General features: G+C 48.0%; 1 protein-coding gene across 1 annotated transcript; it reads right to left on the reverse strand.

Moving 5' to 3' along the window:
• Window positions 1-2,827: 2,827 nt before the first annotated feature.
• Window positions 2,828-11,626, reverse strand: LOC100671807 (nuclear RNA export factor 1-like). Its single transcript, XM_064278462.1, has 21 exons — window positions 11,531-11,626; window positions 9,380-9,463; window positions 9,013-9,093; window positions 8,827-8,896; window positions 8,599-8,687; window positions 8,379-8,486; window positions 8,112-8,221; window positions 7,125-7,175; window positions 7,003-7,010; window positions 6,788-6,857; window positions 6,361-6,469; window positions 5,943-6,011; window positions 5,801-5,856; window positions 5,555-5,662; window positions 5,197-5,255; window positions 4,974-5,089; window positions 4,834-4,876; window positions 4,175-4,247; window positions 3,485-3,616; window positions 3,020-3,080; window positions 2,828-2,911 (listed from the first exon to the last, which is right to left on the reverse strand). Exons 1-21 carry the CDS (start codon window positions 11,624-11,626, stop codon window positions 2,828-2,830), a joined length of 1,677 nt encoding a protein of 558 aa, XP_064134532.1.
• Window positions 11,627-23,826: the final 12,200 nt, after the last annotated feature.

Here is a 23,826-nt window from a genome sequence, read left to right on the forward strand (position 1 = left end):
CCACTATATCCTAGCAACGAACACATGGGCACTGAAATCAAACACACAATACCATTACAATCGCTCAAAAAATAAGATACGTGGGTGTAAATTTCAGAAAACATGTGCATGACTTTTATGCTGAAAACTACAAAGCAGTAATGAAAGACATAAAAGAAGATGTGAGTAAATGGAGAGACATGCCATGTTCATGGGTCAGAAGACTCAACATAGGAAAGATATCAGAATAGGAAAGAAAGTTCTACCACCAGGTGTGGACAGCCATGGCTCTTAACACACACCACGAACTGAGGGAGCTGGTAGATATTTGAGGTGCGTATGTCTGTGGATTTTGTATATTCTTACATGGCTTGATTCAGCTCAGTGCAGTATTCTCCTTTCTCCTCGTGTTTCTTGCCACAAAATAATTGTCCTAGAATAGATCTCATTTTCAAAAGAAGCTTATTTTCAAAATAATTTGACCAAAATACCCCTGTCGATAAAATTACTGTAAGATTTCTATCCTGGTAATTTTAATTCTTGATAAAGTTATTAGCTGAGTGGTAAGATTAGACACGGCTTTTATATTTTTTTTCCATCTCATGTACGTTGTACAGCTTTTCTCGTCCCACTCAGGTATTCACTGTCACTTGAGGGTACAGGTCAGCTTTACCCAAGGGAACATCCCAAAGGTGGTCTAGGATGGCACCTGGCGTCTCTTAAAGCAAGAGCCTCTTGCTGGAATTAAGGGACTGGATGACATAGAAGGTAAAAACCGGGGTCACAAAAGCACGCAAAACAAGAAACGGGGCTGCGATTTTGGTCCTGACTTCACGCTCCTTTGGGTATAAAAGATAAACAAAAGCCTGATTGTGTCCTTCCCTGCTATGGATTGAATCATGTCCTCCAAAATATGCGTTGTAAATTCTAATTTTTTTTTTATACCTGTGGCCTATAATCCCATTTGGGAATGGGTTTTCTTTGTTATAATTAGACAGTATTAGTGCAAGGTATGTCTTAAACCAGTCTATTTTGAGATGCAAAGAGCAGACTAGACACAGAGAAGCAAGCACAACTAGGGGAAGACAGATGCCATGTCGCATGAATACAAGTTGAGAAGAGTCAAGGACCTTCGCTTAGAGCAGACAGAGGGAGACTTCCCCTAGAGATGCTGCCCTGAATTCGGACTTCTAGCCTCCTAAACTGTGAGAAAATAAATTTCTGTCCATTAAAGCCACCCACTTGTGGTGTTTCTGTTATAGCAACACTGGATAACCAAGGGAAACCCCGGTGGTGCAGTGGTTAAGAGCTACGGCTGCTAACCAAAACGTCGGCAGTTGGAATCCACCAGATGCTCCTTGGAAACTAAGAGAGTGCCTAAACCAAAAGGCATCAGGGCTGATGGTGGCAGACATCAAGGTGGGCCCCAGGGGCTCTCTATGCCACACCTACCCTCTGAGTCCATCCTTGGGCCTCAGACCAGCCCAGTTTTGATTCGGTACGTGTGTGCTGTTGCGGAGAGAGAGGCAGGGATTACAACGGAGGTGTGAGGCATTGGGGAGGAGGGAAGCCTGGCGTGAAAAATGTGTGGCAACTATGCCCCCAAATGGCTGATGTCTCAGGACCTTTCACCAAGTTCCGAATCCCCACATGCTCCTGTCTGTCAGTCTGTTTCTTGGAGTATCCCTGGGTGTCTATGGGACTGGAGTCTACCAGGGGAAGGACAGCAAGGACCACTCAAAACGACAGGTGCTTTCATTTGGGCTGGTGCAAGCAGCAGAGTCACCTGTGCAGGAACGACAGCCCTTGTGGCCTGCCAGTTCCACCAGAGTCCTGAGTTAGGAGGGAGCCCCAGGCAAGGGTGGGGAATGCAGGAGGTGAAGAGAGACACTAGGGGTGAAGTGGGCAGAGGAGTTCTGGGCCCTCTCTGGGTGCCTGCCCTGTGCTGGGCCCTTCAGGACCCCAGGATGGTTCTAACCAAGAGCATGGCTGGCTCTCAGCTGCAGACAGCAGCAGGCTGGGGGCTTCCCAGGAATTACAGGCCTGAAGGGCTGCGCTTTACCAGCTCCCTCCCCATCCGGACTACCAGGGCTGCCCTTACACCTGAGCCCTCCTTCCCCGTTGTTCCTGGGCCTCAGGGGAGGGTCCACAGAGGACCCCTTCCAGAACTGACCCTGAAGGGCCTGCCTCATATAAATGAGCTAACTTCTGTTTTAATAAGAATTCTAGGTTGATACCGTTTTCCTATCTCCGCACTGATTTCCTTATGTATCAAGGACATGAATGCCATGTCAGTCATATGTGTGAACACGTTCTTCTTCCCAGCATTTCGTGTGCTCTTTAACGCTGCTTTTCCCAAACAGTTGTTTTTAAATTTGAATAGCTTCCTATGGCGAAGAAACCAGTACTGTTCTCTGTATAAAAACAACTGCTTAGTACACTAGGGACATAGAAACCCTGCCTCCAGGTTTATCAGGGTTAGAGAAGGCCCCACAGAGTGGGGCCGCAGAGTGGGCTTTACTGTGGGTCCAGGATTTGAGTCTCTTCTCTGTAGTTTCCCAGAAAGTCCCTTACCCTCTGGGACCTTCCCTTCCCCCTCTGCAGGACAGTGATGATAATGCCTGCCTCAAATGGATACCACCTCAGGGATTTGACATAACACGCAAACTCATTCTTTATTTCTAAAAGAAACAGAAACTGGGTGTGACAATTGCACAGAACAATGGCCTTTTGGGTGAAAGAGTGTCAGCCCCACGAGGTCAGCCTTGCCTTCCTAGGCCACACCAGGCCTCTCACCTCAGTCAGAGGCCAGAGAAAAGAGGGAGAACAACAAGGATGATAGAGATAATCAGAATCCTGGCTCCTTTGGAGTTTTCATTGTCAGAATCATGGAACACTTCATGAAGGTGTCTTCTGGGATCTTGAGCACAGGCTGGAGGGAGGGAAGGGAGGAGGTGGGGCATCATCAGAGCCAGGAGCCCTGAGTGTCATCCCCAGGCCACCTGGCCTCTGTTCACTGGCCTGAGTTCCCAGACCTCACAGTGGACAGAGTGAACATTTGTGAGGCTCTGGTGTAGTCCCAGTTGTTGTCATGAAGGCACCTGGAGTGGAGGAGGGCCGGGTGACACCCATCGTGGAGACACTGACCACACAAACCCACGACCTAATCTGTGCATCAGAAACATGGTTTCTGTGACATAAGCAGCAGAATGAGCACTGTGGAGCGGGGTGTAAGGGAGAGAACTTTTGGAAACCCCAGTGCCTGTCAGTAAAGCAACAGGGTTTTCGGAACTCAGAAAGTGCTGTGCACCTGTTCAAACAACCCGGTGGTGTAGTATGTACTGAGAATGACAGATGTTCCCTGTGACAATGAGTGAAGTAGAGAAGTAAGTTCCCATCATTCAGTCCCCAGCTCCTCCCAGCTCAGCCCATCCCCAACCACTCCCAGCACTCACTTCTGAGGCCACTCAAGGTTCATCCCAGACTGGGTGGAGGATGCCTGCACCATTTCTGCTGCTTCTCCGAGAAGGTAGGCACAGGGCTGGAGGAGGGTGTGGGCACTGGGGTGGGGAAGGAACCCTGGGTCTCTATGGGGCTGCCGTCCCCCACACACAGTTGGTCGTTCACGATGCGTAGGCTGACGGAAGAATGGGGCCTCAGACAGCTGGACAGAGAATCCCACATCCCCAACAAGGATTGTGCCCCTACTCAGCAACCACTTTCCTTCCGTCCCTTACTCCGCCTGCCTCCCAGACTCCTTGGCTGGTACCCTTTCCCCTCCCACAGAACCTGCCTTTGGAGAAGTAACTCCCAACTGCACTAGATGCATAGGTTACTCCCAACCCAGGGAGTGTTTCACATTCGCCTTTTCCCTTTACAACAGCCTGAGGATGTTGATACTCTAATCCCCGTATTCAGAGGAGGACACTGAGTCACAGAGAATTTGTGTAACTTCACCAAGGTCACACAGCTGGTGAATGCTGAGGTCACGGTGAGAACCCTCTACTCCAGCCTCAGAGCCTACGCTCTTAACCACTGGGCTCGACTGCTCCTGGGGTCTACCTTTTGGAATTCTGCCATATCGGGGAAACCCTGAGGAATTCACCGTCAGCTTCCCACACCATTGGCCCCAGGCTGGGATGAGTGTTCCCATGTGGCACTCACGACAACGACACAGCAGTTACACAGCAGTTACCTGGAGTTGCTGGAAGGAGTAGCGATGAAGATCCGGGTAAAGGCACGGACATGAGCCTGAAACAGTCCTTCCACTTCAAGGATGACAAACAATTCCCCTCAGAGTTGCCCATGCTTTACACGCTCACCAGCAGCTTTCCCCAGTCGTGGTCTTACCTGATACTCCTGTCTTACCCTGAAGGGGGCCAGAATGGGGCAACCCTCTACTGGGAGTCAGGAGGGGGTGTCAGCACTGGGGAGGGCAACCGCAGGACCAACCACCTCCCAGTGATAGGGCCCTAGTCCGTGTTAGGCCCTGTGACACACTCTTCACAAGTTCATTTGACTCGTTTTTCACAGCAGCCCAAGAGATGGGTATTACTAAGCCCATTTTACAAATGAGGAGATTGAGAGGTAAGCAAGTGTCCCAAGGTGTCAGAGTGAGGGACTGGGATGAGAGCCATCAAACTCCACAGCCTGTGTCCCTAACTCATGTGTTGTGCGGAGACAGACAGGTATGGGCTTAGGTCAGACCAGGGTGGGTAGGGGGCAGGGTGGGTGCTGGGGAGCACAGAGGGAATAGGAAGGGAAGGGATCAGGGAAGCCTGGAGAGTTCTGAGAGGGAGTCAGTCGGGGGAGGGAGCACTAACGGACATGGGAAGGGACTGTACAGACACTCACCCTCCTTGAAGGCCCCGCTGACAGAAAAGCAGAGCATCTTTTCCTGAAAGAGTAAAACAGCTCAGGCTCCCAGGATCCCCCTAAGGCCCCTACCCACCTCCAGCCTCTGGACCAGTCTCAGGGAGGAAGCAGGTGCTCACCGTCTGGACACACATGTCCACCACCAAGGAGCTGATGTCATGCTGGGTTCTGGGCAACTCACTGAGGAAGTCAACAATGTCACGTTTTGTGTGTTTCAGCAAATGAACACACAGGACTGTGGGGGGAGGAGAAGAGAAGGGCAGGGGCTGCCTCACTCACCTGACCCTACGACTGACCACTTGACATCTCCTGTCCCACGCATCTTCCCCCTCACACACTTACCGGGGTCTTTGAGTTTCTTTATATTCCTGCTCCCCTTGGAATATTTGTCAAACCAGCTTCTAAGAAAAATAGAGGAAAAGGAACTTGGGTCCAGCCAGTGTGGGCATTGCCAGGAGCTGACCTGGGTGGCACATGGGTTAAAGTGGTCGGCTGCTAAACAAAAGCTCAGGGATCAAACCGACCACCTGTTCTGATGGAAAATGATGTGGCAGCCTGTTTCCATAAAGATTACAGGTTTGGAAAACAATAAGGGGTAATTCTAGCCTGTCCCATAGGATTGAATCATCTCAACAATAATGAGTTTTGGCCTTGTCTCCTGGGGAGTCAGTGGGCCCAGTGCTGACACTGTGATGCTCACGGAACCAGGTCCTCAGGGTTGAAGGGAATGGCCAGCGAGAAGCAGGCCTCATTGTGGTAAGCATCCTGGAGACCCCGCCTGTCCTCGTAGTCATAGATGCAGTAGTACCTGTGGGGAAGCAAAGGGGACGGGCTGTCTGTGGTCTGGGACCCTAAGTGGACTTGAAAGCCCCCCATGAGCAGGCCTGTGCCTGGGTGACCTGACCCATCACATCCCACCCTGCCTCGGGGTCCCAGAGGTACTTACTGCTGCAGGAATTCTAGGATTAGATTCTTCAGGGTCTCAGATCCGAAGATGCTCCCCTGGAATCAAAACGGTTCCCAGAACCATGGCTGTTATCATCTCCTCACCCACCCTCCCCCGGCTCTACTCGATACCACCTCCTCACCTTGCAGACTGGTAGCTTCTTGGAGGCTTCAGTGCCAAAGACAACGGGTGGGGGTACCTCGTGGTTATCCTGGGGAACGGAAGAGGAAATGAGCAGTGCAGACCAGGGAGGTGGCACCGAATGGTCAGGGAAAAGGATGGGCGCAGGAGAGAGGGAGGGTCAAAGGTCAGGGTGAAAGGGCCTTGGAAATTCCATGGGCAAGACTACTGTGATGTCTTCACCAGGGGCTCCCAGAAGCCGGTAAAGAACTGCAGAGAAGATCCATAGACTTTATCAGGTTCCCTCATGGGTCTGTCCCCCATGAGGATTAGGGGTCAGATCCAAAAATCTAACCTGGGCAAAATCTAAGTGACTCAGGGCAGACTGTGAGTCCTATCTGTACCAGCTAGAGGAGTCAAGGATAAAGAAAGACACTTACCAGGCGTAATAACTTGGGGAACAATTCCAGGATGGAGCTGTCAAATATCAAGACAAAAGAGAAAAGCAAGTAATGACACAGCTGGCCCATGTCATGGAAGCATGCGCACCTACACAGGAACACATCCAGGTGTGTCCCACCTACTCTCCAGTGCCGCCACCACTCCTGGACCCTGGGAACCTCTCCCATGGACTCACCCAGAGAGAGCTCGTGGGCCCTCTCTCCATACCCCTCTTCCCCCACTTCCTCCTGGGAGGCTCCCACAGGAGGGCCCTGACCCCCTTCTCCAGTGACACAGAAGCAGCTTGTGGAGCCCAGGCCCCAGGGTTTCCTTCCCCTCCTGCCTCACTTACCTCCCTCCAAGTCCCCAGGGAAGGCTCTGGAGGGAGGAGGGAATGGGGTGGGGCCCAGGGCTCTGCTCCCTCACCAGGTGTCCAGTGCTCTGCCAGGCCTGGCCCTGGACAAGACCAGCACATCCCCAGGGATGGCCCTGGATGCTGGAGAGGGAGATGGGTGAGGCAGGCTCAGGGCGCACGGAGGGGGTGAGGACAGAAACGGAGGGCAGGTAGGGAGGGGAAACATAGGGGAGTGGAGACTAAAGAGAAAGAGAAAGGCAAGGAAAGGCAAGGGGGAGAAGCTTACTGTGGGTGCTGGGGATTAGGGAGAAAGGGGGGAAGAAAGGGGAAATGGCTCCCCTGCAGCTGCCCTGTCCTTCATCTGCCCCTGACTGGCCCTGGGGCCAGGAAGAAATGGAAATCAGGTACTTGTTGGGCTGGGGCCCATTGGCCTTTGTCACCTGTGTCATGCTATCTGAGCTGGGCATGGGAAACAGAGCAGCCAGTGAGGCAGGAGACCTTCCCCAGGAGGAAAGGTTCCGGTAAAGGCACAGCATGGGATTCAGGATCTGTGGCCCCTCTTATTAACCCCATCTTCTCCCCTGATGTCTCCTGAACAACTGTGCCTGTCTTAGTTGGCCCTTTGAAGAATCAGACCACCTTGGTCTACCCAGTGCTTCTCTGAAGGGCCAGGCAGGATGCTGTGACTGGGTGGGGGAGGGGGCAGTGCCCCTGAGAGGACCCTCTCTGTATCCTTATCCGACTCTGCCCCCCTCCTCCCACACTCTGCACCTTTCTTGGGAAGCCTTTTGCTCACTGGCGGTGACCCGCTTCTGATCTTTGACTCAGGGAACCCAGATTTCTTCCCCAGGAGAGCCCATTTCCTTCACTGGGCCATAGCAACAGATGTCATGAGAAGATATCCAGCTGGGGCAGGTCAGGGGACCCTTTTCCAGCAAGGGAGAGAGGGCCCATCATAGGACAGGGAGGGAAGCCCCATCTCAGCTCAGAGGCAGGAAGGCCTGTCTCAGAGGAGGCCCTGGTCAGGAGGAGCCTTCACAATCCAGGGCACCAGGATCTGGCTCCAGGCAGCCCCAGTCGGGGAGTAGGGTACAGTCTGGACACCCCTGGCCCAGGAGAAGAAGGGGGAGCCCTGCTTCCTGGAGCACATTTAGCAGAGGCTATGCCAGAGAAGGCTGGGTGGCTGGGTGCAGAGAGGCAGGAAACAGGCCCCAGCTCAGGGGAGCAGTGAGCAGGCCAGACGAAGGCAGGGAGACCTCTAAGGACAGGTGAGAGACAAAGAGAGGAGAGGGCAGGGCACATGGTCCTCCCGGAATTCCAGGGCTGCAGCCTCCTGCAGATGGGCACTATCAGGGGCAGCTCAGGCTGCCGGGGCCAACAGAGGGCACACCTCACCTTATGTTGGTGGCCTTATCCGGGAAGGTGGTGCACGGGGTGTTTCTGCCTGCGCACATCTCTTCTGGCTCCAGCCCTTTCACCTCGTCCAACTCCCCTTCAGACATCACCTGTAATTATGACAAGGAAACATGAATCAGGGAGAGAGCCAGAGGGCCATGCAACCCAGATCCACGCTCTCCCACAGATGGCCTTGCTTAACTCTTGTCATCACCTTAATAAGGCCAACCACCTTCAGTTCAAATCACTCTGGCTATGGCTTCTCACCTCATTTTTGGAGAGGTTCAGGCTCCTGATGTTGGGGGCCTTCTGTGTGGTGTCACGCAGGCCAACCAGCTGGTGGGGTGTGTTGTTGCTCGAGTTGAAGGACAAAAGCTGTGATGAGGGAAGAGCTAGACTGAAGGCCCAAGAGGTGATACCTGGGACAAATGTGCACTCCACCCCATCTGTCCCACCCTCCCGCTCAGCACTGGATCTAAGGCCTCACCTTGGGCGAGTTCTCTTCATGGATCTGGAGGGAGGCAGCCATGCAGTTTCTAAAATTTGGCCCCTTTTCAATACAGTGGATCCTCGCGTCTTCAGGAAGCCAAGAGGAGGGATTCAGAAGGAGGAGAGGGGCCCAGCTGGACCAGCCCCAGCACCAACACCTCCCCAAGTTGCCCCCTAACCCTCCTGCTGCCCACAACTGCCTTAGAATTACTGCTGTCAGGCATACCTGGGTCTGAGTGGACTCTCTGGAGGTCATGAGCTTGCTGGGGGACTTCATATCCTTTGTTCTTGGTCACCTGCACAGACAGAGATGGGGGTCAGTGACTCTGACGCCAGGTGGTGGAGTGGGAAATTGGTGAGGGAAGAAGTGCTGGGACTGGGTCTGTGCGCACAGGTCCTGAGTCTGCATTACCTTTATGAGTTTCGCTTTTTGTGACTTCAGCTCCTTCTGCTTACAGTAGGGTACAGCAGAGGGCCTGGCAGAGATAGATGGCTGCAGAGAAGATAGAAGAATGTGGGTAAATTCCAGGAACTCTGAAACGCAAGATCAAGCAAGACCCATCCCCTAGCCTGCCGTCCTGGCCCTAGCTAGCCCTGGCCATGCTGTGACACAGGCCCTTTCCTTATCTTCATTGCAAATCATGCTGCTGACTTTCTCACAGTGAGGATTCAGGGAGAGGGAGGGGCAAGAGAAATACAGTAAGAGGCCAGACTCCCTGCTCAGCCTGGCCCCTCCACCTGCCCTGTGCCCACTCGGCTGCCTCCCTGCCCTCTCTTACCTCGGTCAGGTTTAAGGGGACACTGCACAGGCTCTTGATCAAATTCTGCATGCACTTCTCATCATATTTTATGCCAGATGGAAACTGAGATCAAAAGAAAGGACGGGAGAGGAGACTGACATGACGGAAATAAAGCTTAAAGAGTCCCAACCATGTGTTCCTTTCAGACCTAAGTCTGAGCCAAACTGAGCCATGCTGTGGGGAGTTTCTCTATCTCTTTGTGAGCAGTTTCCACCTTTGCCTTTAGACAAACTTCCCATTCTCCCTGCCTTCAGCCTCTTCCCTTTTTATTACTTCTCCCATCCTACCTTTAGACCAATCGAGGATGTTAACACCTAGTACAACAAAGGACAAGTTACCAACTCTCTGTGCCCCAGCAAAGTACCTAGTGTCTCCAGGAGCTCAGCACAGCTCCGCCCAACCTGTGTCTCCTGCATATTATGTGCATTTTGCCAGGACACTCACTGTGACCTTGAACCAGCTCCTGGAGCTTCCATCCTGCCAGTCCTCCTCCATTCCTTCCTGTGGAGGTTTTCTGTCTCTCTCCATATTCCCATGGGTTTGGTCTCCTCTGTGACAACTGCCTCTCCAGTAGTAGCTTGGGATGGCATATGGTGTGCTGTGGGGATGTGGAGAGAAAGAAGGTGTCCATGAATGCCAGGAAAGTCTTCTAACACCTCACTCTACTGATTTCAAGGCTATAACAATATTTGCCCAGCCGTTAATCTGGTCCCAGCATCGCCCACTCTACCAGGTTGGAGAGGAGGATTGACAGAGTTACATACAGGGTTACCTATTCCACTGGTTGGTACATGCCACCATGCTGAGTGGTCACTTACTATCTTACTTCAGGGCTCACGTGGGCATCACTCATTGCCACGTCTCTATCTCGCTCCTGGTGTGATGACGGATGAATGCTGGGCCTGACTTGTTGAGACCAACTATCATATCTCCTTTGTGAAATACCCCAGTGTCTTCCTCTTCTTTGAAAAGGATTAACTTGATGACTATCCGCTGAAATGGAGAACAACATATCAATGGTCCGAATGCCAGAAAAAGTCCTGTGAAAACACTATGGCTAGTGAAGTAATTTCACTGACTTTTAATAATGTAGAAAGAAATACAGTACAGTGGTGCAGAGGCTGAAAGACTTCACCGTGGCTCCTCTTCCTGGGATATGAGAGGTCGGGGTCATTCACAGCCCAGGAGAGAGCCAGCACAGCAGAGGGCCTTGGGCCGAGGGTCCGGTCTGCGATGTTAGTCTCTGCTCTGCTGTTTCCAGTCTGAGTGACCCAGGACAAGTTGCTTAACATCTCTAACCCTTACCTCCCTCTTCTGCTCTAGGGGAATAATAAAACCTACCCTGAATATTTGGTGCTATAGTTCAAGGATCAAAGGCAAATTCACCACTTTGACTTAGAGAAATGAAAGCTAGGTCTAAAGAAAATACCCAAAACGAAGCCTGGAGAGATAAAATGATGGAGAATACCAAAGGAGGGGGCAGGGATATAGTGAACAAATCTAACACGTGTTTCATTGGAGTCTGGAAAGAAAAAAGGGGAATAGTGGAGAAGTAGTATTTAAAGAGATCATGTCTGAGAAATTTTCAAAACTAATAAAGAGACACCAAGTCAGTATAACCATATTAATAAGACAAAAAGTAAACTTTAGGACAAAAACGTTACTAAAGAGGGATAAGAGGTTCAATTCCACAAGGAAATAATAATAAAACGACTCTAAATCTGTGTGCACCACTGAACATAGAAGCCAAAATGTACACAGCAAAAAGTGACGGAAGTAAATGGCGAAATGGGCATGTCCACAGTGACAGTGGGACATTTTAACTGAGTGACGGATAATACAGGTAAAGTCAATTTTAGTTAGAAGGAGAACATTTTAAAAACATGAGAAACAAAATTCACTTGCCGACATAGAACACTGCACCTAACAACCACACATGAACTTTCCGGAATAGATCATATGCTGGGCCATAAAACAAGCTCCTGGAAACTTCTGTGACAGTGATGCAATCTATCTTGAATGGTTGGTGTAAGGATTCCAGGATAACGGTGAGTTCCCAGCCCTTCCCCCACTGAACCCACTGCCTAGGCTTCACAGGCTCCGCCGCAGCTCCCCGCCCCTGCCCCGCACCTTCGCAGCCCTGCGACCAGCAGTTTCTAACTGCAGCTTGGCCTGACCCTGCCTCAGCCCTAACCTCGGTTTGAATTTGCCACCGGAATCCCCCATGTCCGCAAACCAGGATCTTGCTGCATACGCAGGACCTGAAGAGCCGTGGTCCTAACTTGACCCCAGACTTGAACATTGTCTGAGAGGAAGATGTTCTCAGGCACACAGCTGCCCCCAAGCCCATCTGTAAAGCCAAAGGTTCCTTCCTTTACAACATGACACAGCACCTGGATCTCCAAATATGGACATGGGAGGGACCGGGGGTGTCAGATTTTGGGCACCAATCCCTGTCCCCTGGGGACTGGAGGGCATAAAAACTCCAAGGTCCCCTGGGGCAGGGAGCCTGTGGCCTTTTGGCTGCAAGGCCGCAAGCTGCTCCTTGTTTGCACAGTGAATTTCCATTTTCTGTTTCCCGTGCAACTGGTGGTGTGGCATCTGTCTTATTTCAATAGGCTAATAGGACAGGACGAGAACCCTCATTCAGTTACGCCACCTCTAGTATAAATCCCAAAAATGTTAATTTTCAACACCCCCACCCCAGGCAACACTTCCTACTCCCCAAACTCTGAACCACTTGACCCAGGCCTTTCCCCTCAACCAGGCAGAAGATTTCACCTCAACCAGGACCAAACCACAGGAAGAGAGGTTTTCCATGTGGAACCATGACAGGGGTCTCAGGGCCCACTTGACCCCCCAACCTCAGGAGAGTGGAAAAGTTACCTGGGTACTCACCACCCCCCATCTAAAGGGGTCTGCTGTTATCTAGTGCGGTGGGGGAGGGGCCCAGAACCCCTCCTGCCTCCTGTGCTGACCCACTCACCCATGGTGTGGCCTACAACCAGTATCCTGTCACTACTGTCCTCACAGGAATTTCCTGAGGAGAATCTGTCAGGTCTGGAGCCTGGGGTGTGGGGCAGATCCAGGAGGGCTGCTGAGGAAGGCGAGAGCACTCCCCAAGCCACCTTATCAGGGCCACAGGAGAGCAAGATGGAGTCCTCACAGGAAGTCTCCTCCCCAAAGGCATAGAGAGGAGACCCCTGTGGGCCAGAGGAGACTTAACTTCCTGTTCTTATGCCCCCTGAGTTTGCTACTAGCCTGACACCCAGGGAGGCGTTCCCAACTGAGCTACTCCCCTACCCCCAGCTGAGGTGGTTAACTAGAGTCAGGAGGCCTGGGGCTCAGCTATTGTAGCTACAAACTCAGGGAACTGAGGGTAGGCTGTGCACCAAGATCTGTGTCTGTTGTGTTACATCGTGTTCCTTCGTTCTGCAAACCCAGGGAACTCTGAGGGCCCGTTGCGCTTGCTACATTACATCAATTTGTTCATGTATTCCTCACAATGGGGCCGTGAATGCAGAATCACCAGCACTCTGAGGTTGCTGAGGCTTAGCAAAAGGCAGGAGCTTGTTTGCAGTTGCTCAGATGCTACATGGGAAAACAGAGTGGAACTGAGCTCCATGGAAGGGGGATGACCCCCTCCTGCACAGCTTTAATAAAGCCTTCCTGCACTATATAGGGTTTTGTTTGCTGCACTATATAGGGCTTTTTTTACATTAGGGCAAAGTAACAGAAAGACCAGGAAATACCTGAAGCCATCCCAGAGAGAACATATGAAAAAGAAAGCCTGGTATCTATAAAGGAAAGAACAGACTCTGGGGGGAGGGCGGGAGGAAAATGCCATCTTCTTTTAAAAAAAAAAAAAAAGTACTCAATGTAGATAGATTCCCCCTGGTGGTTGGAGCCAGAAGTGTAGCTCTGAAAGTCTCAAACCATGAGGCTTTTTGAGGGGGAAGCAGTGCCTTGGAGCCTCACATCAGCCGAAACTTTTTGGAATTTCTCACTCCCTGGAAGCAATCTCTAGCCCCCAAGAGAAGAAGTCCAGCCCCTGAGGAAGGAAGTCCAGCCCCTGAGTGAGGAGAAAATAAATCTGCATATGAGAGTGTGTAACCATGTAGGCTGAGGGAAGCACAAGACAGAAACATACACCAGAAGTTGTATTTAAAAAAAAAAAAAACCCTATACTGTGAACATTTTTCTAAACCAATACATACAGGTGAACCTTTTTATTCATTTTTATTAGATATTTTCAAGTATTTCTCTCAACAAATTTGCCTAATTACAAAATACTAAACACTAAAAAGACTATTTGGAGAATAATTCTGCATCTTCCATCTATAAGGTCCCTTCACGGTGACCCACAGATACCAACTGTAAATAGATTGGTGCACACTTTGCACATACGCTTCACTTTGTTGTTGTTGTTGTTAGGTGCCTTTGAGTCGGTTTTGCCTTATAGCAACCCCATGTACAACAGAGTGAAACGCACCCTCATTGTTGTTATAACGCCTGAGCCCATTGTTGCAGCCACTGTCTCAATCCATCTCGTTGAAGATCTTCCTCTTTTTTGCTGACCCCAACCCTGGTGGCACAGTGGTTAAGAGCTTCAGCTCTAACCAAAAGGTTGGCAGTTTGAATCCACCAGGCGCTCCTTGGAAACTCTATGGGGCAGTTCTACTCTGTCCTATAGGGTTGCTATGAGTCGTAATCAACTGGACAGCAATGGGTTTGATTTTTTGATTTTCTACTCTACCAAGCATAATGTCCTCCTCCAGGGACTGTTTCCTCCTAACAACATGTCCAAATTATGTGAGACGAGGTCTCGCCATCCTCGCTTCTAGCGAGCATTTTGGCTGTCCTTTTTCTAAGACATTTGTTTTTTCTTCTGGCAGTCCATGGTATATTCAATATTCTTCACCAACACCATAATTCAAATGCATCAACTCTTCTTCAGTCTTGCTCATTCATTGTCCTGCTTTGTCTTTAGATGTTCTTGTTGTTTTCAGGTGCTGTAGAGTCAGTTCCAACTCACAGTGACCGTATGCACAACAGAACGAAACACTGCCCGTTCCTGCACCATCCTCACAATTGTTGCTATGCTTGAGCCCATCGTCGTAGCCACTGTATCAACCCATCTCATTGAGGGTCTTCCTCTTTTTTGCTGACCCTCTACATTATTAAGCATGATGTCTTCTCCAGGAACCAATCCATCCCAACAACACGTCCAAAGTATGCGTGATGCACCCTCACCACCCTTGTTCATAAGGAGCATTCTGGTTGTACTTCTCCCAAGACAGATTTATTCGTTCTTTTGGCAGTCCATGGTATATTTAATATTCGTCACCAACACCACAGTTCAAAGGCACAACTCTTCTTTCATATTCATTGTCTACCTTTCGCACGCATATGAGGCAATTGAAAACACCATGGCTTGGCTCAGGCGCACCTTCCTCTTCAAGGTGACTTCTTCACTTTTCAAAGCTTTAAAGAGGTCCTTTGCAGCAGATTTGCCTAATAAAATGCATCTTTTGATTTCTTGACTGCTGCTTCCATGGGTGTTGACTGTGGGTCCAAGTAAAATGAAATCCTTGGCAATCTCAATCTTTTCTCCATTTATCATGATGTTGCTAATTGATCCAGTGGTGAGGATTTTTGTTTTCTTTACGTTAAGGTGTAACCCATACTGAAGGCTGTGGTCTTTGATCTTCATCAGTAAGTGCTTCAAGTCCTCTTCACTTTCGGCAAGCAAGGTTGTGTCATCTGCAGAATGCAGGTTGTTAACGAGTCTTCCCTCAATCCTGATGCTGCGTTTTTCTTCATATAGCCCAACTTTCGGATTATTTGCTCAGCATACAGATTGAATAAGTATGGTGAAAGGATACAAGCCTGACGAACACCTTTCCTGACTTTAAACCATGCAGTGTTCCCGTTTTCTGTTTGAATGACTAGCTCTTGATCCATGTACAGATTCCTAATGAGCACAATTAAGTGTTCCGGAATTCCCATTCTCTGCAATGTTATCCACAGTTTACTATGATCCATACAGTCGAATGCCTTTGAGAGCCAGACCCCGCTTGAGGCCAATGATTGGGGGCTAACAGTCCAAGAGGGACCACCTGGAGGCCTGATGCTGACTAGGCCTCAGGAGCCATGATGTAATCTCTCACGGCCACATGGTGAAGCCAATAAAGGCCTTGGAAGACAGAGGCTCAGCGGAGCTTCCTGGGCGGTGACTGAACATCTGCTCTCAGGAAAGTGAGCACATCCCCTGGGTACATGGAAGCTCTAAGCCGAGACCCCTCTCAGGCCTTGCCCTCTCTGTTTGAAAAAACAGACCTAGAATCTTTAAAGAAAATAACGGACTTTGGTTTGTCCTTGGGATGAGATTTGGGGTGGGGGGGTGGGTATGGAAGGGAAGGAATGCCTTTTTCTTAAAAAAAAAAAAAAGAAAAAGTATTCAACGTAGATGGAGTCCCCCTAGTGGTCGGAGCCAGAATTGTTGCTCTGAAAGTCTCAGGCCCTGAGGCTTTCCGACTAGGAGGCAGTGCCTGGGCACCTCTGCATCAGCCAAAACTTTCTGCTCCCTGGAAGCAATCTCTACCCCTGAGAGAAGAAGTCCAGCCCCTGAGTGAGGAGAAAATAAACCTGCATATGAGAGTGTGTGAACATTTAGGCTGAGGAAAGTATAAGACAGAAACACACACATACACAGATGAACTGTCAAGTCAAAAGTTGGATTTTTTTAAAATAAAACCCTAAACTGCTAAAACATCAATTTTAATGTTATCTAAATTATACGTTGTTGTTGTTCGGTGCCGTCCAGTCGAGTCAGTTCCGACTCATAGCGACCCCTATATACCACAGAACAAAACACTGCGGGTCCTGTGCCATCCTTACAATCGTTGATATGCTTCACCCCATTGTTCCAGGCACTGTGTCAGTCCATCTCATTGAGAGTCTTCCTGTTTTCCGCTGACCCTATACCAAGCGTCTTCTTTTTAGCAGACATGATTTTGTATGGCAAAGGCCACGTCAACTTTCTCTAGGTAGAACTGCAGGTTTGACATTTTTAAACGATTTTCTTTATGCAATACTCTTAAATATAATCTTTGCTAAATATTTAAATGAATTGGGAAAACAGGAAAAAATTAAAGAAGCAAGCAAAAACTTCATTAACCCCTGGTTAGATATCATCATTCTTTATATTCTCATTGAGTACATATCTAATAAGACACTGACTGATCCCTTAATCTGCATAATGACACTTTACGCTTTTGGCTAAACTGCAACATGGGGATTCTGTCATTACAAATAAAGAAACGGAGCCTCAGCTCCCAGGCATGGTTGAGACCAAAGAACCTGCCTTTGCGATCCCATCAAAACTCACAAGGACCCTATGAGGGAAAGATGCTTCTCCTCCCTCCCTGGATGGGGAGCCAGGAGCTCCGGGAGCTTAAGTGTCCTAGCCTGCCTCTCATCATTGGCAGGGCCCAGAATGGAACCCACACTTTCTGACCCCAAAGCCTTTACTCTTCTCATTGCTTGACCCGGCCTTGCCCTGATTATTGGATATACTTTTAGTGACTTTGTTTCCAACCATAAAAGGGACCTGCACTCAGTTTAGACCATGTGGAAAATACATTCAAGGATTCAGAGGAAAACACAAATAACCAGCAATCCCACAGCCCACTGACAAACACAGCTGAATTTTTGAGTTCCCTTTCTGACACTTCAAAGCTTTTGAAAGACTAGATTCAATGTACTGTGATAATTTTGCAGAACTCTGTCTTCATTTGCACAGTTTTAAACCAAATCACATGAAAATTGTTTTTAACAGAGAAGGAAAGTTACGTACCATTTATCATTAAAAATGAATTAACTGGCATGAATAGGTAACTATACAGAAACTAATATTCATTAGTGGTTACAAGGGGTATGGGACAAGGGGAGGATAGGAAACAGTACCCCCTAGGTAGTAGTCACCTTTTGTTTATAGTAATGGGAAAGGTAGCACCAAATGTGCTTGAAGTTTTCACAGCATGACTGGTGTTATTAATGTCAAAAGCTATACACAGGGAAAAGGGATGGACGGGCAAATTCTAAGGTGTGCATGGTGTTGCAACAATAACAACAACCAAAGCGGGGGAGGACTACAGATGCTGATATTAATTAGACATAAACAATCACCTCATGGGATTGTTTCTATCGGATTGGGTGTTTAGGGCCATAGTCTTGTGGCACAATTCTGTCAATTAGCATAATATAGTTCTTAAAGTTTAGGTTCTACCTCCCATTACGGTGAGTAGTGACTAAAGCTTATGAGCAGCAACCACTAACGAATCTTAGTTTCTGTATATTCACCTATTCATCTCATTTAATTCATACTTAATGATAAATGGCACATAACTTTTCTTCTCTGTTAAAAACAATGTTCAAGTGATACGGTTTAAAGATACAACTGTTGGTCTTTATTCATCTGGAACAAAAGAAACCTTAGAATCAAAGAGGAACTGGATAGAACGTGGGACTAACGGATTCCATGAACGCTGCTTCCTCCACCTTGAGACCAGAAGAAATAGATGGTGCCCAACTATCACTACTGAACATTCTGATCAGGACGCAATGGATGAATCCAGATAAAAGGCAGGAAAATATGGAACAGAACTTGAAATTCTTAAAGAATCCAGAATTACTGGACCTATTGAGGCTGGAGGTGTCCCCATGAATATGGCCCTGAGTTGCTCTTCAAGCCTTAAGTTGAAACTCATACCTGAAGTTACCTTTAAAATAAGTAACAGTTTAGACCAAACAGTGAAGATTGTCACCCTTGAGTATATCATTTAAAAAATAATAATAATACTCTATACACAACCAAAGGGTCAACAGCTATTTTAAAGCATAGATGAGAAGGTTGAGGGAGGGGTACGGAGTCGAAGTAAACGGAAGTGAAACAACTCGAACGGAAATAATGAGAATGCTGACACAATGTGAAGAATGCAACCAAACTAACTGGTCATTATGCCCAGAAACTGTGGAGCGGAAGCAGGTTTTGCTCTGCATATTTTCACCAAAATAAAATTAACTATTTAAAAAAATGAATTCACTGAGTTTCAGTTGACGGTAATTGAAAGATCGCATCGATTAAGGGTAGCGTTGCACAGCCGATTTTATTCTTCGCCAACACCATTAATTCAAAGGCATCCGTTCTTCGTCGGTCTTCCTTATTCATTCCCCAGCTATCACATGCATTTGAGGGCACCGAAAATTTCATGGCTGGGGTCAGGCGCACCTTAGTTCTCAAGATGACATCTTTGATTTTTTAACACTTTAAAGAGGTCTTTTGCAGCAGATTTGTTCAATGCAACATGTCATTGATTTCTTGACTGCTGCTTCCATGGGTGTTGACTGTGGAAAATGAAATCCTTGGCAACTTCAATTTTTTCTCTGTTTATCATGGTGTTGTTTATTGGTCCAGTTGTGAGGATTTTGGTTTTCTTAAGTTTGAGGTGTAATTCGTGCTGAAGGCTGTAGTCTTTGATCTTCGAGAGTAAGTGTTTCAAGTCCTCTTCACTTTCAGCAAGCAAGGTTGTGTCATCTGCATATCACAGGTTCTTAATGAGTCTTCCTCCAATCGTGATGCTGCGTTCTTCTTCATATAGTCCAGCTTCTCAGATTATTTGCTCAGCATACAGATTGAATAGGTATGGTGAAAGGAAACAAACCTAATACACACCTTTCCTGATTTTAAACCACTCACTATCCTCTTGTTCTTTTCAAACAACTGTCTCTTGGGCTATGAATAAGTTCCCCATGAGTACACAGAATTAAGTAAAAATGAAAATACAAAATAAAAACCTACAACAATCAAACTTTGTGGGCTAGAAAACAAATTGGTGGTTGTCAAGGCTGGGGTGAAGAGAAGAGGTTGACTGCAAAAGGGCCTGGGGAGTAGGAGAAATGAAGTCTACGTGCTATGATATTCATGGAGCTGGAAGGCATTATGCTGAGTGAAATACGTCAGTCAAAAAAGGATAAATATTGTATGACCTCGTTTATATAAAGAGACAATAAAAGGCGAATGTATAGAGAACAAAGTTTATTAGTGGTTACCCGTTTTACCAGGGGTGAGAGGGAGGAGGAAAGTGGAGATTAGCGGTGACGGAGATATCACATAGATAGGAATCAAAAATTTTGTGACTGGGTCACTAGGGGTAGTAGTGAGTGGTGCCACTCTCATTTCTACCCCTTGACTCCTGGACCCATGAATCTTTGCTCTGGGAGAAACAGCACCGTATATTGGATGCTGGTTTACAGCACATACAGCATCCTGGAGAACATTGTCCCAACCCTGCAAAGTATTGCCACCTAGCTGGCACCATACTTGTGTCTTCAGAAGACCATTCCATGGTTCTCTCAAGCCAGCTGCTTCAGGATGATGGGGAACATGGTAAGACCAGTAAAATCCGTGAGCATGGGCCCATTGCCATGCTTCATTTGCTGTGAAGTGGGTCCCTTGATCTGAGGCAATGCTGTGTGGGATACCATGATGGTAAATAGGACATTCTGTAAGTCCATGGATGGTGGTTTTGGCAGGAGCGTTGTGTGCAGGGAAGGCAAATCCATATCCAGAGTAAGTTTCTATTCCAGTACAAACAAAACACTGCTCTTTCCATGATGAAAGTGGTCCAATGTAATCAACCTGCCACCAGGTTGCTGGCTGATCACTTTGAGGAATGGTACCATATCGAGGACTCAGTGTTGGTCTCTGTTACTGGCAGATTGTCCACTCAGCAGTGGTTGCAGCCAAATAGGCGTTGGTGAGTGGAAGGCCATGTTGCTGAGCCCGTGCATAACCTCCATCCCTGCCACCACAGTCACTTTGTTCAAGAGCCCACTTGGCAATGACAGGAGTGGTTGGGGAAAGGTGATAACTGGTTTCCGAAGGATGCGTCATCTTACCCACTTGATTGTTAAAATCCTCCTCTGCTGAAACCACCTTTTGGTGAACATTCACATGAGACACAAATATCTTCACTTCTTTGACCCTTTCAGAAATGTCTATTCGTATATCTCTTCCCCATAAATCCTTGTCTCCAATTTTCCAACCATGTTTCTTCCAAGTCCCTGACCATCCAGCCAAACATTGCCCACAGGCCATGAATCACCATACAGTTACACATCTGGCCATTTCCCCTTCCAAGCCAAGTGAGCAACCAGGTGCACTGCTCAAAGTTCTACCCATTGGGAGGACTTCCCCTCACCACTGTAATTTCACGGAGGTCCCAGAAAGGGAACGTGGTGCTGCTGCTGTCCACTATTGATTGGTGCCTGCATATTGTGCAGAACCATCTGAAAAAAGGCACGAGTTTTCTCTTCCTCTTCAACTGATCCTAAGGAGCGCCCCATGAGGCCATAGGTGCAGACTCGGAGAAGTCAGGTAATGTGACAGGAGTGGAGGCCATGGGCATTTTGGCCACTTCCTCGTGCAATTTATTTGTGCCTTCATGTCCTGCTCAGGCTGGATCTCGTATATACCACTTCCATTTCATGATGGAGTACAGCTGTGCACGTTGAACTTTACAGCTCTGGGGGCTAGACGACCAGAAAAAAAAAAAAAAAGTAGCTGTCGAAGCTGCCTACGTACAACCAAAACGTCACGGGATTTGGTTTCTTAGTTTGGAGGTTTAGGGTCATTCTTCAGGGGCCAACATAAATAACTGGCCTAATAACATGTTTAGGGCTTCTGTTCTTCCTCCTAATTTGATGCATAGTGCTTGCGGTCTTAAAAGCTTGAAAGTGGCCATCCAAGACACAACAGTCGGTGTCTATTTTGCCTGGAGCAACACAGGAAGAAGGAGAGTCAAAAGTAGGAGACTATGAAAGGTATGGCTAATTGCCTTCATGAACTACTGCCTCGTTTGCCATGAGACCAGAAAAACTGGATGGTGCCTGGCTACCATTACCGAACATTTTAATCAAAGATTCCATAGAAGATTGGGGAGAGGCCAAGATGGTGGAGTAGTCAGACGCTTCCAGTGGTCCCTCTTACAATAAGGACCCCCCCCAAAAAACAAGTGAATCAATTGTATGTACGACAAGCTAGGAACCCTGAGCATCAAAGGCAAAGTTAAGATATCAAACTGAGTGACGGGGGAGGGAAAGACGGTGCAGAAGCAGAAGGGAGTTGCCCAGTGGGTGGCAGAGCCCCAGCCCCCTTTCCCCTGTGGTGGGACTGGCAGTAGTGTTCGGGGATGCAGCTGCTTCAGCAAAAGAAGGCAAGCAATGTGGTGCACCCCTGACACCCTGGTGTGGCTACGGCAGGGTTGCCGGTGGTGTTTAGCACGTGGCTGCTTCAGTGAAAGAAGGCAAGCAAGGTGCGGCAGTCCTGACTCCCAGCGTGACTGCGGCAGGGGCCGAGCCAGTGCACGCAATCTATACACACCTCTGGAATCTGAGTTAAAACAGCACTCTCAGCACAAGACAAAGGATTTTGTCTAATTTACCGTGCGGACCTAATAGCTCCTCCTTTTGAAATAACTCTCTCTCTGATCCCTCCTCCCCGTGCCCCAGCTGACTTCGTTAACAGTTTATTTCCTGGGCTTGAGATAGGTCCTGCTATACTCCCTGAGCCATTCTCTTGCCCTTGGAGAAGGGACAAATTAACAAACGGAGAGAAAATACTCTGCCGACTCCCCTAACCTGGACACTCAGAGCAGGAGCAGCTCCAGTGCAGGCACAAGTGGTCCACAGACATTGTCTTTCACCCCTGCATAGATCCAGGTGGCCCCATTACAGCAGATAGGCTCTAGCTGTTATATTGCAAGGGTGTATCTGTTTGAGGTTTCACCATGACTGTTTCAGCTGTGCGGTGGAGAGGCATGTTTTTGACGTTTGATTCCACTCTGCCTATTAAACAGGGCTCTCACCTACCCACAGCAGGAGCCTGAGGACTGGAGGCTCCACCCATGCCACCTAACCACCTGCGACATGGGTCCAAGGATAAGTGATGCCTACCAGTCCTTACACTTAAAAGCATTGGATGCCTACGGTACGGCTGCCGAGCCCAGTCACCAGACTACTCTAGAGAACAGGGATGTGCATTCCTCACAGATATTCAGGGGAAGGTTGTCAGGCCCCTGCCTGCCTCAGAGTGTGACCCCCTGCTGCTACCAGAAACCAGGGCATACACCAATCACCACCTCTTCTCTAAGATCTTAGGTGAGAGCCTGCACCACACGCTAGGTGACCGACTACCGGACACCTGAGCTGAATCTATAGAAGAATAATGAATGGACTCTTAGGCTCATATACCTTGTAACAGCTCTAGCCATCTGGTAACAGGACTTCAGTGCTTTAAAGGTTCAGTAATCAAGTTAGCTTACTCTAGTAGCCCGTTTGGGTATATCAAAACAAAACAAAGCAAGAAGCTAGGACATAGTGAGCAAACAAAATAAATTAATACAATACCCTATAAATGGCTTGGAGACAACAGTTGATATCAAATCACATAAAGAACCAGACCATGATTGCTTGAACAAACTCCAAAAACCGAGAACCAAGGAATTTCCTGGAAGAAGATATCTCGCTAGAATTAACAGATGTAGAACACAAAAGATTAATATACAGAACTCTTCAAGACATCAAGAAGGAGACCAGGCAAAACACAGAACAAGCCCAGGAGCATGCAGAGAAAGCAGTTGAGGAAATGAAGAAGATTATTGAAGAACATAATGAAAAATTTAATAGGCTGCAAAAATCCATAGAGAGAGAGCAATCAGAAATTCATAAGATTAACAATAAAATTTCAGAATTAGACAGAGTAGAAAGTCAGCAGAGCAGAATTAAGGAGATGGACGTCAGAATTAGCGAGATGAAGATAAAACATTCGGCAACAATATATTCAAGGAAAAAATCAGATAAAAGGATTCAAAAAAATGAAGAAACCCTAAGAATCATGTGGGGCTCAATCAAGAAGAATAAACTACAAGTGATTGGAGTACTAGAACGGGGAGGGATAACGGAAAATACAGAGAGAATTGTTGAAGATCTGTTGGCAGAAAACTTCCCTGACATCACGAAAGATGAAAGGGTATCTATTCGAGATCCTCATCGAACCCCATACAAGGTAGATCCCAAAAGAAAGTCACCAAGACATAATCAAACTTGCCAAAACCAAAGATAAAGAGAAAATTTTAAGAGCAGCAAGGTATAAGCAAAAAGTCACCTAAAAAGGAGAATCCATAAGAATAAACTCGGACTACTCTGCAGAAACCGTGCAGGCAAGAAGGCAATGGGATGACATATATAAAGCACTGAAAGAGAAAAATTGCCAGCCGAGAATCACATATCCAGCAAAACTGTCTCTCAGATATGAAGGGGAAATTAGGACATTTCCAGATAAACAGAAGCTTAGGGAATTTGCA

Source organism: Loxodonta africana, chromosome X, assembly GCF_030014295.1.
Source record: "Loxodonta africana isolate mLoxAfr1 chromosome X, mLoxAfr1.hap2, whole genome shotgun sequence".
Lineage (NCBI taxonomy): Eukaryota > Metazoa > Chordata > Mammalia > Proboscidea > Elephantidae > Loxodonta > Loxodonta africana.

What these genes read in the sequence shown, in the direction of transcription:
- LOC100671807 (XM_064278462.1), bottom strand. Translation starts at nt 11,626, where the DNA reads ATGGGGGATTCCGGTGGCAAATTCAAACCGAGGTTAGGGCTGAGGCAG. An exon ending in GATAAGGCCACCAACATAAG is followed by an intron (nt 7,176 to 8,111) that starts GTGAGGTGTGCC and finishes TCCCATGCCCAG; the next exon opens with CTCAGATAGCATGACACAGG. An exon ending in TCGGAGAAGCAGCAGAAATG is followed by an intron (nt 3,081 to 3,484) that starts GTGCAGGCATCC and finishes CCTCCACTCCAG; the next exon opens with GTGCCTTCATGACAACAACT.